The following is a 12,040-nucleotide window of genomic DNA, read 5'->3' as shown; positions in this document are numbered from 1 at the left end:
ATGTTGCATCATGCTTCTGATTTCTGATGTGGTCAGGGGAGTTTGAAGATGCATTGCCCATTGCAGAATTTCCAGTACCTGACTTGCTTTATTTTTAAACCAGGCCTTTCCAGAATGCCTTTGATTTTGCTCAAAACTATATAAAGTCCAGTGGCAATGAAAGAAATAGTCATCTCCTCTACTTGCCTTTTCAGGGCTATACATTTGGATCATTCATTTGTCCAGCAAACCCGTGAAAAAAGAGAAATTTTGTGTGTGGTAAATGAAAAGATTATCACCTCCCAAAAGTGCTCAATTTCGGAACATTTGCAAATTGAAGAAAAGTGTGGTGGCACGCTGGGACTTAAAACAAAAATATTGAAGGTGTGTATGTTCTCTGAAATAAAAAGGTGTATCTCACTGTAGTTGTCATAATATTTTAGCTATGTATAGCATGCATCTCTGGAACTCGTCCAATGACTTTTTTTTCCTCTGCATGGTTTTCAAAGAATCTGGCCAAATTGGAAATGCATTTACAAATTTATAAGATAGTGCAAGCTTGAGTAAGTGATATAAGCTGGATCAACAAGATGAAATTGATGTAAAATAGCTCTTCAGTTTTGAGCCTTGGCTATGTATTGTATTGTGACATGGATACATTAGTCATTTTTGTGTGACATAGTCTAAACCAGGGTATTAAACATTTTAGGAGCATTTCCCACACTTTCTTGCATCAATATACAAAATTAGGCTGAGTGCCTGGAAAGGAAATGTCTTTGTAAAGCCCACAAAAGAAGGGAGTTCACTTCACAAGAAGTATAACTTAAACAAAAAATAAGCTGAAGGGAAAAGCAGACCTACTGAATGTGCTATTAAAATTAACATGAAAAATGAGTGCAGCTAGGACTTTTTTTCAAGCAGATGTAACTTCAAAATATTTTATTACTACTATTTCATGCAAGAATATTTGCATTGTAATTTTGTAGATCTTGTGGTGATCCACATGCTTTTATTTGAAGAACAGTTCTCTTGGATGGATGGTTCCTTTAAAAGAACTAGGTTTCTGTAGGTGATTTAGTTTCTGAAGTTACTATTTTCCTGTAAATGATCACACAAGCTGTTTACTAAGGAGATAAAACGATGGGGGGTGGGGTGGGTTGAAGGTGAAGGAGAGAGAAGTAGCCAACAAACTAATCAGCAGGTTGTAAGATTCAGAGATGGCAATTCTGTGTTCCAGCAATTTTATTTTAGAGTTTAGAACAAGTTGTAGTGAAATAAACTTCTCTTTTAGCACAACTTGCTTGAAATTCTAGGTTTTGGTTAACAAAGTTAAAACTCTCCTTGTTAATTATCCTAATAACAGTGAGTTGAACCTCTGCTACAGCCAAACTGATGAGGGAGAGTGTTTTTATGTGCAGAGTTCTAGTATTTAAGACTATTAGGACCAGGAGTTCTGAACTGAGGTGGCTATGCGTCAGATGCTAGAGGCATTTTGGAACTTTGGGAAGGTTGGAGGAGATTTGCAAGGACAGACTTGCGAGAAGCGAATGAAAGGCCCAGGAAATTTAGCCTGTACATTAAGTGTTGAAACAGTACCTACACTAAGTAGTGAATCTTCCAGTTTTTGATAAATATCTGGCTTGAGTTTTTGAATTTAAATCAATGGATGTAGAAGAAAATTGAAGTTAAAATGTTTGATTTAGCTCATAAGTAACTGCATTCTGTACGCTTTCAATATCCTTAACGTAGGTGATTAAGATTCACATTTGTAGGATTCTGTGTAGTAAATCACTATTTTTCTTTGTTTTAAATCAGTGTAACTTATGGTTTCTTACTTTGAGTAAGTACTTGCTACTGGTCTGTATTGAGGTCATAGCAAGTTGCTGTATACCATTTTGACCATATCCCTTTCAAAGGACCAATCAATGAAAAGCATGAAGCAGTGACAATGGGAATGTATTAGGTGTTGCTTCCAGCTCTTCTCTTCTGACCAACACCCCTGCATCCTGAAAGTTTTAATTCTTACTGTGGTTCTGCAGACTCTTGCTTCCTTCTGACCCTGTGCTTTGCATCCATAATACAAATCCATTTTGTTTTTTGTTGCTTCCACACCTGAAATTTCATCCCCTTTTATATCCTTTATCTAGTGAATCTTCGTGAGAAGTAATTAGGAGCTTCTTCTCTTCTGCCAATCCCAACCTGATGCTCTCAATACAGTGAGGGAAATTGATGAGCCACCTTGCCACTCCCAGCCAAACACCTCTCCGATGTACCATGCAGCAAAGTTGAAACTGATCCCATATAGCCACTAGGAGGACTGCGAGGGGTCTTTTAGTTGAGGACAAGGGCGTTGTATCCAAAGATGCAATATGACATCTTTGCTTCAAATATTAACCTGTGAAACGAAGTTTGGCACAAAAGTCAAAGCAAGATTCCAAAATGCATAAAATACACTGGTTTTCAGATTATTGGTTATGAATAGCAGTAGTGATTTTAAATGTTATTCTGTTGAAAAATGCTTCATTGTGAATTGGAACAGTTTTCTAAGCTGCTTATATTTTGTAGGTTTCAGCAAATGATGATGGGACAATATCCAAGGATACAGAGATTGTATTGGAGATCCCACCTCGTACTGTTATTGCTTATGGTGTCACTGAACTTTTTATAGACCAGAATGGCCAGTTTGGTATGCATTGATCATGACAGTTAAGCCAAGTAATGTAATTGTGGATCAGGTGTACATGCTACTGGCTCAAACAGTCAATTGAGCTTCCAGTTTCTGATGTTAGGAAGTATGCTTGTGATAGGGTTAGAAGTGTTTGCTTTGGTCAATGAAGTAACAAAGAGAGAACATGAATTAATCAGAAGAAAAACTGTATAAATGTTTTGATTGTAAAGGTCCCTGATAAAACTATTCAAACCAATTTCATAAAACCTTTTTAAAAGGAATTAAGTGGTTTATTGACAAAGATAAAATTGAATATAAGGACCATGCAGAAACCTGAGGTGGAACAAGGTGATGGATGAAATAGAAAGTGCAGCTGCAGAATTTAATGGCAAATGGCTTGTTTTGGCGCTGCAGAATTCTCCAATTTTGACCCTTAATACTGATTTATCACCCAATATTATTTTTATGTTCTTTTTGTAAGTTTAAACATGTTTTAAGAGTGGCCTCAGAATGTGAAATGTCTTTTAAGAAAAGTTAAATAGTCATACAGCATGGAAACAGACTTTTTGGTCCAATGCCAGCGATAATCCAAAACTAAACTAGTCCCATCTGCCTACACTTATTCCTCCAGACATTTCGTATTCATGCAATTGACCAAATCTCTCTCAAACATAACTGCATGTGCATCTATCACTTCTTCCTGGAAGTTCATTCCACACACAAACCATTCTCTGCAAAAAAAGTGTTGCCCCTCATGTCCTTTCCAAATTTTTCTCCTCTCACGTTGGAAATAATTCCCCCAAGCTTGAAATCCCCTACTTTAGGGAAAATACACCTGCCACTGTCCTTATCTGTCCCCTTTATTATTTTAAAAACCTCAATAGTGTCACTCCTTAAGCCCCATTGGAAAATGTCCCAGCCCCCCTCATTCCCAGCAACACCCTGTAAATCTTCTCTGAACTCTCTTGAGCTTGATAATATCCTTCCTATAACAGGGTGACCAGAATTCGGCACATTACTGCAGAAGAGGCCTGACCAACATCCTGTACAACCTCAGCATGACTTCCCAACTCAAAGTTCTGAGCAATGAAGACAAGCGTGCTACACACCTTCTTAACCACCGTGTCTACTTGTGGCACAAACTTCAAACACCCCTAGGTGTCTCTGTTCTACAATACTACCCAAGGCCCTACTTTTAATGTTATAAGCCTTGCCCTTGTTTGTTTTACTAAAATGCAATACCACGCATTTATCCAAATTGAACTTCAATTGCCTCTCCTCAGCTCATTGACCCAATCAATCAAGATCTCTTTGTAACCTTAAATAACTTTCTTCACTGTCCATGATATCACCAATTTTGGTGTCATCTGCAAATTTACTAACCATGCCTTCTATATTCTCAACTAAATCATTTATATAAATGATAAACAGAAGAGGACCCAGCATTGATCCCTGTGGAACACTGCGGGTAACAGTCCTCCAGTCCAAAAAACATGCCTCTGTCACCATTCTCTTGACATTCAGTCTCTAGAACTGGTAAGTAACAAGTGCCAGTCAATGCTCATCTCCAACCTGTGAATTTACTGTCTGTACAACTCCATGGAATGTATTGGTTGAGAGGTTTTCTTTCAAAATAGAAATCTTTGTGAAGACTTTAGTGAGGATACAATGAAAACCAATTGTACGGATTTTAAAGAGTAGCTGGATGAGGGTGAAATTATATGTACACTCAAGCCTGTCTTCAATTAATTTGAAAGATTCAACTGCTGTTCAAAATCAGAATGTAGCTGACAAATGTTCAATACCTTTGTGCTGCCTTGCCTGATTTTAAATCTTTTCTGATACTATTAATTGAGTGTTTTAATTGGATATCATTTATGGTATTGTTTTAGCCAGTATGGTTCTAATATTTAGTTCTGAAACAGTTGTTAATATTTTCACTTTTTTTGTTTTAATACCAGATCTCTGCCTACTCACTGAAAAAAGTGGAGGCTTTGATAAAGTCCTGCTAGACAAAAATAAAAAAGAATTTTCAGTGTGCACCTCTTTGACATGTATTGATGGAAAACACAAAACCAAAGAGTGTATGAAGGATGTCCCGAGCGTAACTTCGCTAAGTGTTTTAAAACCAGGTAAATGACCATCACAGTAATTTTAAATAGTTGTCCAACCATGTGTTTTACCCCTGAGTTTTTAGCCATTGATGTGAAATTTTCTGCATGCTATTTTAGTACTTCCTTTGGATAGTAGCGAATCTTCTGTAGTGTTGAGTTTGTAATTTAGCAAACATTGTTATTTTAATTGAGCAGAATTGAATGCAATCAATATGGTTGTGTCGGTTTGGAAGATGGTAGCATTGTCATAATATCACTGGACTGATAATCCAGACCCCATGTTGATGTTCTGGAGACATAAGTTTGAATCCGGCCATTGCAGATAGTGAAATTTTAATTCACTAATTTTCTGGAATAAAAAGCCAGGCTGGTGACAGCCATGTCAATTGTCATTAAATAACATCTGTTTCAGTAATGTCTTTTAGGGAAGGAAATCTGCCATTCTTCTGGTCTGGCCTATGTGTGACTCCAGACACAGTAACGTGATTGACTCATCACACACTTGTTAATTTCCAGCTTCTGCAAGCGCTCTATTGCACACACATCCTCTCCTTGATTGAATATACCTTAAGCATAGAGTCACAGAGATGTACAGCACAAAAACAGACATTTTGGTCTAACTCATCCATGCTGACCAGATATCTTAAATTAATCTAGTCCCATTTGCCAGCATTTGGCTTATAATCCCTCTTAAACCCTTCCTGTTCATATACCCGTCCAGATGCCCTTTAAAAGTTGTAATTATACTAGCCCCCACTACTTCCACTGGCAGCTCATTCCATATACTCACCACGCTCTGCGTGTAGAAGTTGCCCTTTAGATCCCTTTTAAATCTTTTCCCTATTATCTTAAACCTATGTCCTCTAGTTTTGGATTCCACTGTCCTGGAGAAAAGACCTCGGTTGTTCACCCTATCCATGTCCCTCATGATTTTATAAACTTGTATAAGGCAACCCCTTAGTCTTCCGGATTCCAGAAAAAATAGCCGCAGCCTATTCAGCCTTTCCCTAGAGCTCAAATCCTCCAGCCCTTGCAACATCCTTAACATCTTAGAATGAACCATTTCAAGTTTCACAATATCCTTCCTATATAGCAGGGAGGCCAGAATTTAATGTGGTATTCTGAAAGTTGCCTAACTAATGTCCTGTACAGCCACAGCATGACCTCCCAATTATGATCCTCAATGCACTGGCGAATAAAAACGTGGGTACCAAATGCTACCTTCGTTACCCTATCTATCTGTGACTCCACTTTTAAGGAACTATGAACCTGCACTCCAAGGTCAATTTTTGGTCAACATCACTCTCCAGGACCAAACCATTAATTGTATAAATCCTGCCCTGATTTGCCTTTCCAAAATGCAGCATGTCACATTTATCTAAATTAAAATCCATTTGCCACTCCTCAGCCCATCAGGCGATCTGAACAAGTTCCCATTGTACCGAGGTAACCCTCTTCACTGTCCACTACACCTCCCAGTTCTGGTGGTCATCTGCAAATTTACTAACCACGCCTGCTATATTCACATCCAAGTCATTTATATAAATGACAAACAAAAGAGGAACCAGCACCGATCCTTGCAGCACATCACTGCTAACAGGTCTCTGATCTGAAAAACAACCTTTCACCACCACCCTCTGTCTCCTACCTTTTGAGCCAGTTCTGTATCCAAATGGCTAGTACTCCCTGTATTCCATGTGGTCTAACCTTGCTAACCAGTCCACCTGCAGAACCCGGGTTCAAATCCCACTACTGCAGATGGTGGAATTTGAACTCAATAAAATATCTGGAATTAAGAGTCTAATGATTACTGTGAATCCATTGTTGATTGTTGGAAAAACCCATCTGGTTCACTAATGTCCTTTAGAGAAGGAAACTGCCATCCTTACCTGGTCTGCCTACATGTGACTCCAGACCCACAGCAATGTGGTTGACTCTTAACTGCCCTCTGGGCAATTAGGGATGGGCAATAAATGCTGCCTAGTCAGTGACACCCTAATCTTGTGAATGAATAAAAGACCTAGTCAAAAGCCTTGTTAAAGTCCATATAGACAACGTTCATTGCTCTGCTCTCATCAATACTCTTCAACACTTCTTCCTTATCACTTTCCTCTACTGTTTCCCATCATCAATTTCATTACTTCTCCCAAAATGTTCCATTTCTGTGATTTGAAATTATTTTCAGGGTTCTGAGTTCAGTACTGAAGCTACTTTCAGCTGCAGTATTTATGATAAGCTTCATATTTTCAGATTTGTTTCTGAACTTGCTGTTGTCAAGTCAGACATTTTTATTGGTGTTGCATGTCAACTACTTCTTCACTGTGATTTTCATTTATACTAACCTTATTATATATTACTGAATGAAGATAAAATTAGTCATCCGCACCATTGTGGGAATGTAGGTACATTACTTTCAATGCCTGCACAGCCAAGAGTCCAAAGATGTGCAGGTAGTTGAACTGGTCATGCCAAATTGCCAAGTGTCCAGGCTAGGTGGGACAGCCATGGGAAATGCAGGGTTACGGGGGTAGGGTAAAGGGATAAAGGGGTGAGTCTAGGTAGGATGCTGTTTGAAGGGTCAGTGTGGACTCGAGGAAGAGAACAAATAAGAGAGTAGGACCCCTTAAAGGTCAATGAGCTCATTTTTGTATTGAACCTCAGGTGATGGAAGAGATATTAAATTAATATTTCATGTCAATTTTACCATCTGGAATCCAATTCCTCTTTCAGTAAGACTTCCCTGTTGTGAATTTTTGTCTGCACTTAAAGCAGCCCTGCCTTACAGAGACTATAAACTGTGAAAACATTCCAAACGTTAGTGTGGTTTGGAAATAACTTCCTGGGCTTCACCTCTGCTGGCATGTCAACATAGACATATGAACCAAGAACAGGAGTTGGCCATTCAGCCATTTTAATACAATCATGGTTGTTCTAATGGTAATCTTAAATCCACATTTCCACCTACCCTTTTTATCCCTTTATTTACCAAGAATCTATACAAACTCTGCCTTCAAATATTCAAGACACTGCTTCCACTGTCTTCTCAGGAAGTGAGTCCCAAAGAATCATGTCCGTCTAAAAGGAAAGAAATCTCGATCCTTCTATTTTAAACGAACAAGCCCCGATTTTTGAAACAGTGACTTCTAGATTTGGATTTCTCCAGAACAGGAGACATCTTGTCCACATTCTAACATATAAAGTCACCTCACAATCTTGAGTTTAAATCAAGTTGTCTCTTGCTCTTCTAATTCCAGCAGAGACAAATGTAATCTGTCCTGACCAGGATACGTTAGGAATTCTATCTCCATGATAGTATTGATTAGCTGCAGCATTTCCAGGCTGATTGCTCTCACACTGGTATGAGCCAGTCTGAGGATTCTCTCAAAAATAGATCCGTAACTGTACTTTCAAGTTAAGATTGTGGGTTTTAAACTTTGCTTGGTATATTTTAATTCAATAAACAAATCCAGTTGATGGATTCTTGAACAATAACGTAAAGCCTGATTCTGGTATTAATGTTCCTTGCCAAATCTCACTGAAATAAAGTTGTACGTGCAGTTTAATTTATTCATTATCTCCTGCTCTAATTCCTACTTTCACAAGTAGCTACGTAACAGGGTCAGTTACCTTAGTTTGCGGGATGGCTAGTTTGCATTTCAGTGAGGTATAGTGACCTTCAGGTTAAATCACCACCAATCATCTCTCTCTGAGTAGCTCTATCACCTGGTGGTGCTGTGGTGAATTTACCTTTAGTTATAAAATAGTGAGGGCTTAGAAGGAATGCAGCAAGGTGGTAACTAAGATTTGGAATTTGGCATCTAGCATTTAAAATTTTAAGTATCTTAAATAGCAGTTTTCTGTGAATCACATCCATTTAGTAAATGTCAAATTTGTTTTATTGAAAATAGGAGTTGGTACTCTATTGCATATTTATGCTCTATGCCTTTTGTTTGAGAAGTTCATTTGCTTCTGCTTGAGATACCTGTGATAAATTTCAAGCAGTCAGATTATGAAAACTGGAAGTTAATGCCTGATCTTTGGGGGAGCCTATATAATTCTATATTTGGTGTTCTATATGTCAGGTGCATAGAGGAGTACCACATGGACCCTTGTATGATGCAGTTGTTCACTTAACAATAAGCTTGGTAAATATTTTGAAAGAAATAGTGATATTGGATTTCATTATTGATACTAACTGGTTTCTAGTCAAGTTTAAGTAATTATGAATAGAATGCAAATATTGAAGCAAACAGACTTAATATTGACATGACGGTGGCGTTCATATCTTTGCAGCTATTGAAGAGGCTCAGCTACAGTTACAGCCGTTCAGTGAACTTTCTGAGGAAAAGTGTCAGCAACTGTTTAAATTTTACTGTGAGTTCTTGTACCACGAAGATGTGATTTCCCTTCTTGAAAATGTTGTAAGTATTATATGTTGGGTGACTGGCAACCTTCTCTGCAGTGAAATACAATAATTATTTTAGGTTATAGTTTGAAGTAATGGAACATGAGCCAGAAGCATATCTAAGAAATAACTAACACTGGCAGTTGTTCTTCAGTGATGGAAATTATTACTTTTTTTCTTGTTTACGCATTGATCTTGCAAATTAGATGGTCTCTTTATTTCCATATTGCTCGATGCAATGTGAGGACTAGTTCATAAGACCCCAAGTACTGAAGCAGCCAGTTATGGGATAGCATTTATTATCTCTGTTTAACTTCAGGTCTGAGAATGGATGAGACTTGAACAATTCTAAATGAATGGGCTTATGACAATTCCAAACAAATGATCTGAAGGGAACCCAAACAATCCCCTTATGCTGGGGTGGAGGAGAGAGAAAATGTCTCTCATCCAGTCCAGTGTTTAGAGTAATGCAGTATTGAGAAACTGCAATCTTTTCAGAAAATCACAATGAAATTAAATTGACTAGAACTTTGTCGCTCCAAATGAAATAATGTTATCCAGTGAAGTAATCTTTGCTTTAAAACAAAATTGGGATGAATGTACTTCATAAGATGTTGATTATTTCCTAGAACCTGTGTTATTAGCAGATTAATTAGTGAGGCATATCAACACTGCAACAATATAGAATCAGGGTTACCTAGCAAAGCTAGAATTTACTATCTCTGAAGGGTTGGTTAGCCCCGTTGGCTAGATGCCTGGTTTGCAATGCCACCGCGATGCCAGTAGTGTGAGTTTAATTTCTGCACTGGCTGAGGTCACCATGAAGGACTCTCAACATCACTTGAAGCACAGTGATTGTTGGGTTATACCACACCAACCGTGTTGCTCTCACACTCTTTGTATGCTGGTCCAGTATTAGGTCAACGTATGGATAGTCCCTCCCAAGATAATTTGCAAGACTGTGAGCTAGAGTAATATTCATTCCTATTGTTCAACTTTGGTAACCCTGGATAACAGACAATCTCAAAATAGGCTTGAAAAGGGAAGTCCTTGGTATCACTGTACAACTGTAGTTTTTTAAAAAAGTTGAAAGGATGTTAGACTACTTGCTGGAGGTTTCATCTTCTCTAATTAGTAGAAGTTAATGAGAATAAATAGAGTACTGGAGGAATTAATAGTATGAAATGCGGACAAATTCCTTGCCTGAGATGACTCCACAACCAGGGTTTGTCATGGGGTTGATCTTTCAGAAATCTTTGGATTGTAGAAACTTTCCAAAGATTCTTGGAAGATAGCAAACATAACGCCACTACTTGGTATTACAGGAAAAAAGAAAAGGAGAAACCTTAAACCATTTAGTCAATCATTAGTGAGAGACAAAAATAGTAGAATCTACTGTCAGCAATAGGGTAATGGGGCATAGAAAAAGGAAAAAAAAACTTAAGAACCTTTTTTAAAATTATCAAAAGATCACTTTTTTTTTGCAGAACTGACAGATTTCTGAAAGAAAAATAGTGCAGCTCATCTTCATGAACCTAGACTCATAAACATAGAATGATTGCAGCAGAGCTGGAGGCCATTAAACCCATTGTGTCCATGACAATTCTGTGTGAGAGTAACTCCCCTTGCCCCAAAACTTCTTCATCTTTTCTATAGCTCTGCAAATCTTTTCTCTTTAATTATCCATTCCCTCTTTGAAAGCCACTCTCAGGTAGTATTCCAAATCATAATCTCGTGCTATGTAAAAAATGCTTAACCCAAATCATCTCTTTATTTTACCAATCTCTTTAAATCAGAATCCTCTGGTTTTTGACCCTTCTGCCAATGGGAAAAGTTCTCCCCACCTACTCTGTATAAATCTCTTATGAATTCGAGTCCCTTCAACAAATTTCCTCTACACCTCTAGCTTCAAAAATCTGTCCAGCTACTGAAGGCCATGGTACCCAAATTATTGTAAATCTTGTCTATATTCTACCAGTGCCTTTACGTTGTTTCAAAAATACAGCAACCAGACTTAGACACAGCACTCCAACTGAGGCTTAACCAAGATTTTGTAAAAATTCACCGTAAGTTGTATGCATTTGAAATCTGTATTATAATTAATTTCTCAACCTGCCCTGCCAGCTTTAATGATTTGTATGTAGAAAACCCCCAAGCCCTTCTACTCATGCAAAGAGGTTGCTACTTTATTGCCTTTTTCTTCCCTCCTGCAAAAATGTATAACTTCTTTCTCCTTTGCTTTAAATTTCAGGTTTTACATGCCCATACTTTCCATCAGTGTGTAAATGAATCAAGTATACCATTATCATCCTCACAGTTCACACTGCTGTTTAGAATATTTTGAAGGTGTAACTAATAAAATGAAAAGGAGGAATCTAATAGATGAAGGATATTTTGGATTTTCAAGAAACGTAGCAAGAATTTCCTTGTTTTTCAGATATACATGTTATAACTTGGAAGATTTGTTTATTATGAGAAGTGTAGTGTTAAACTTCTGGAAGGATGTAGATTTGTGGGATGGCCAACATACGGTAGATAAAATTTAATAGAGTAGAATATCCATTATTGTCACATGTACTCAAGTACAGAAGTACAGTGAAGTTTAAAATGTAGCATCTTGTGGCACGATCTTAGGTACAAATATCTAAGTACAAATCTTAGATACAAAATGAGGAATAAAAAAAAGTAGTTGCATCGCCTTAGTGATTCACAGTATAAGTTAGAAATAAGACCTAGTTTAAAAAGATGGATATTACAGTCAGGTAAACAAATTACAAATAAAAATTATGTTGCAGTAGCTGAACGTAGAGGCTTCCACATGTGGTTGCCCATGCCAGACCCCAGTCCAACAACCACCCCGCACCACTCTAGGCC

General features: G+C 37.8%; 1 protein-coding gene across 3 annotated transcripts in view; it reads left to right on the top strand.

Moving 5' to 3' along the window:
• The window catches only part of gsdmeb (gasdermin Eb), a 41,218-nt gene that overhangs the window by 15,167 nt on the left and 14,011 nt on the right, over positions 1-12,040 (top strand). For all 3 annotated transcript variants that reach the window (XM_048522504.2, XM_048522513.2, XM_048522520.2), the window contains 4 exons: positions 195-363; positions 2,545-2,665; positions 4,609-4,779; positions 9,055-9,182. In XM_048522504.2, coding sequence (XP_048378461.1) covers positions 195-363; positions 2,545-2,665; positions 4,609-4,779; positions 9,055-9,182 — 589 coding nt within the window. The remainder of the gene's footprint in view (positions 1-194; positions 364-2,544; positions 2,666-4,608; positions 4,780-9,054; positions 9,183-12,040) is intronic.

This window comes from Stegostoma tigrinum, chromosome 2, assembly GCF_030684315.1.
Source record: "Stegostoma tigrinum isolate sSteTig4 chromosome 2, sSteTig4.hap1, whole genome shotgun sequence".
Taxonomy (NCBI): domain Eukaryota; kingdom Metazoa; phylum Chordata; class Chondrichthyes; order Orectolobiformes; family Stegostomatidae; genus Stegostoma; species Stegostoma tigrinum.
The sequence above is the reverse complement of the archived record's forward strand: the minus strand, read 5'-3'. Positions and strand labels throughout refer to the sequence as shown.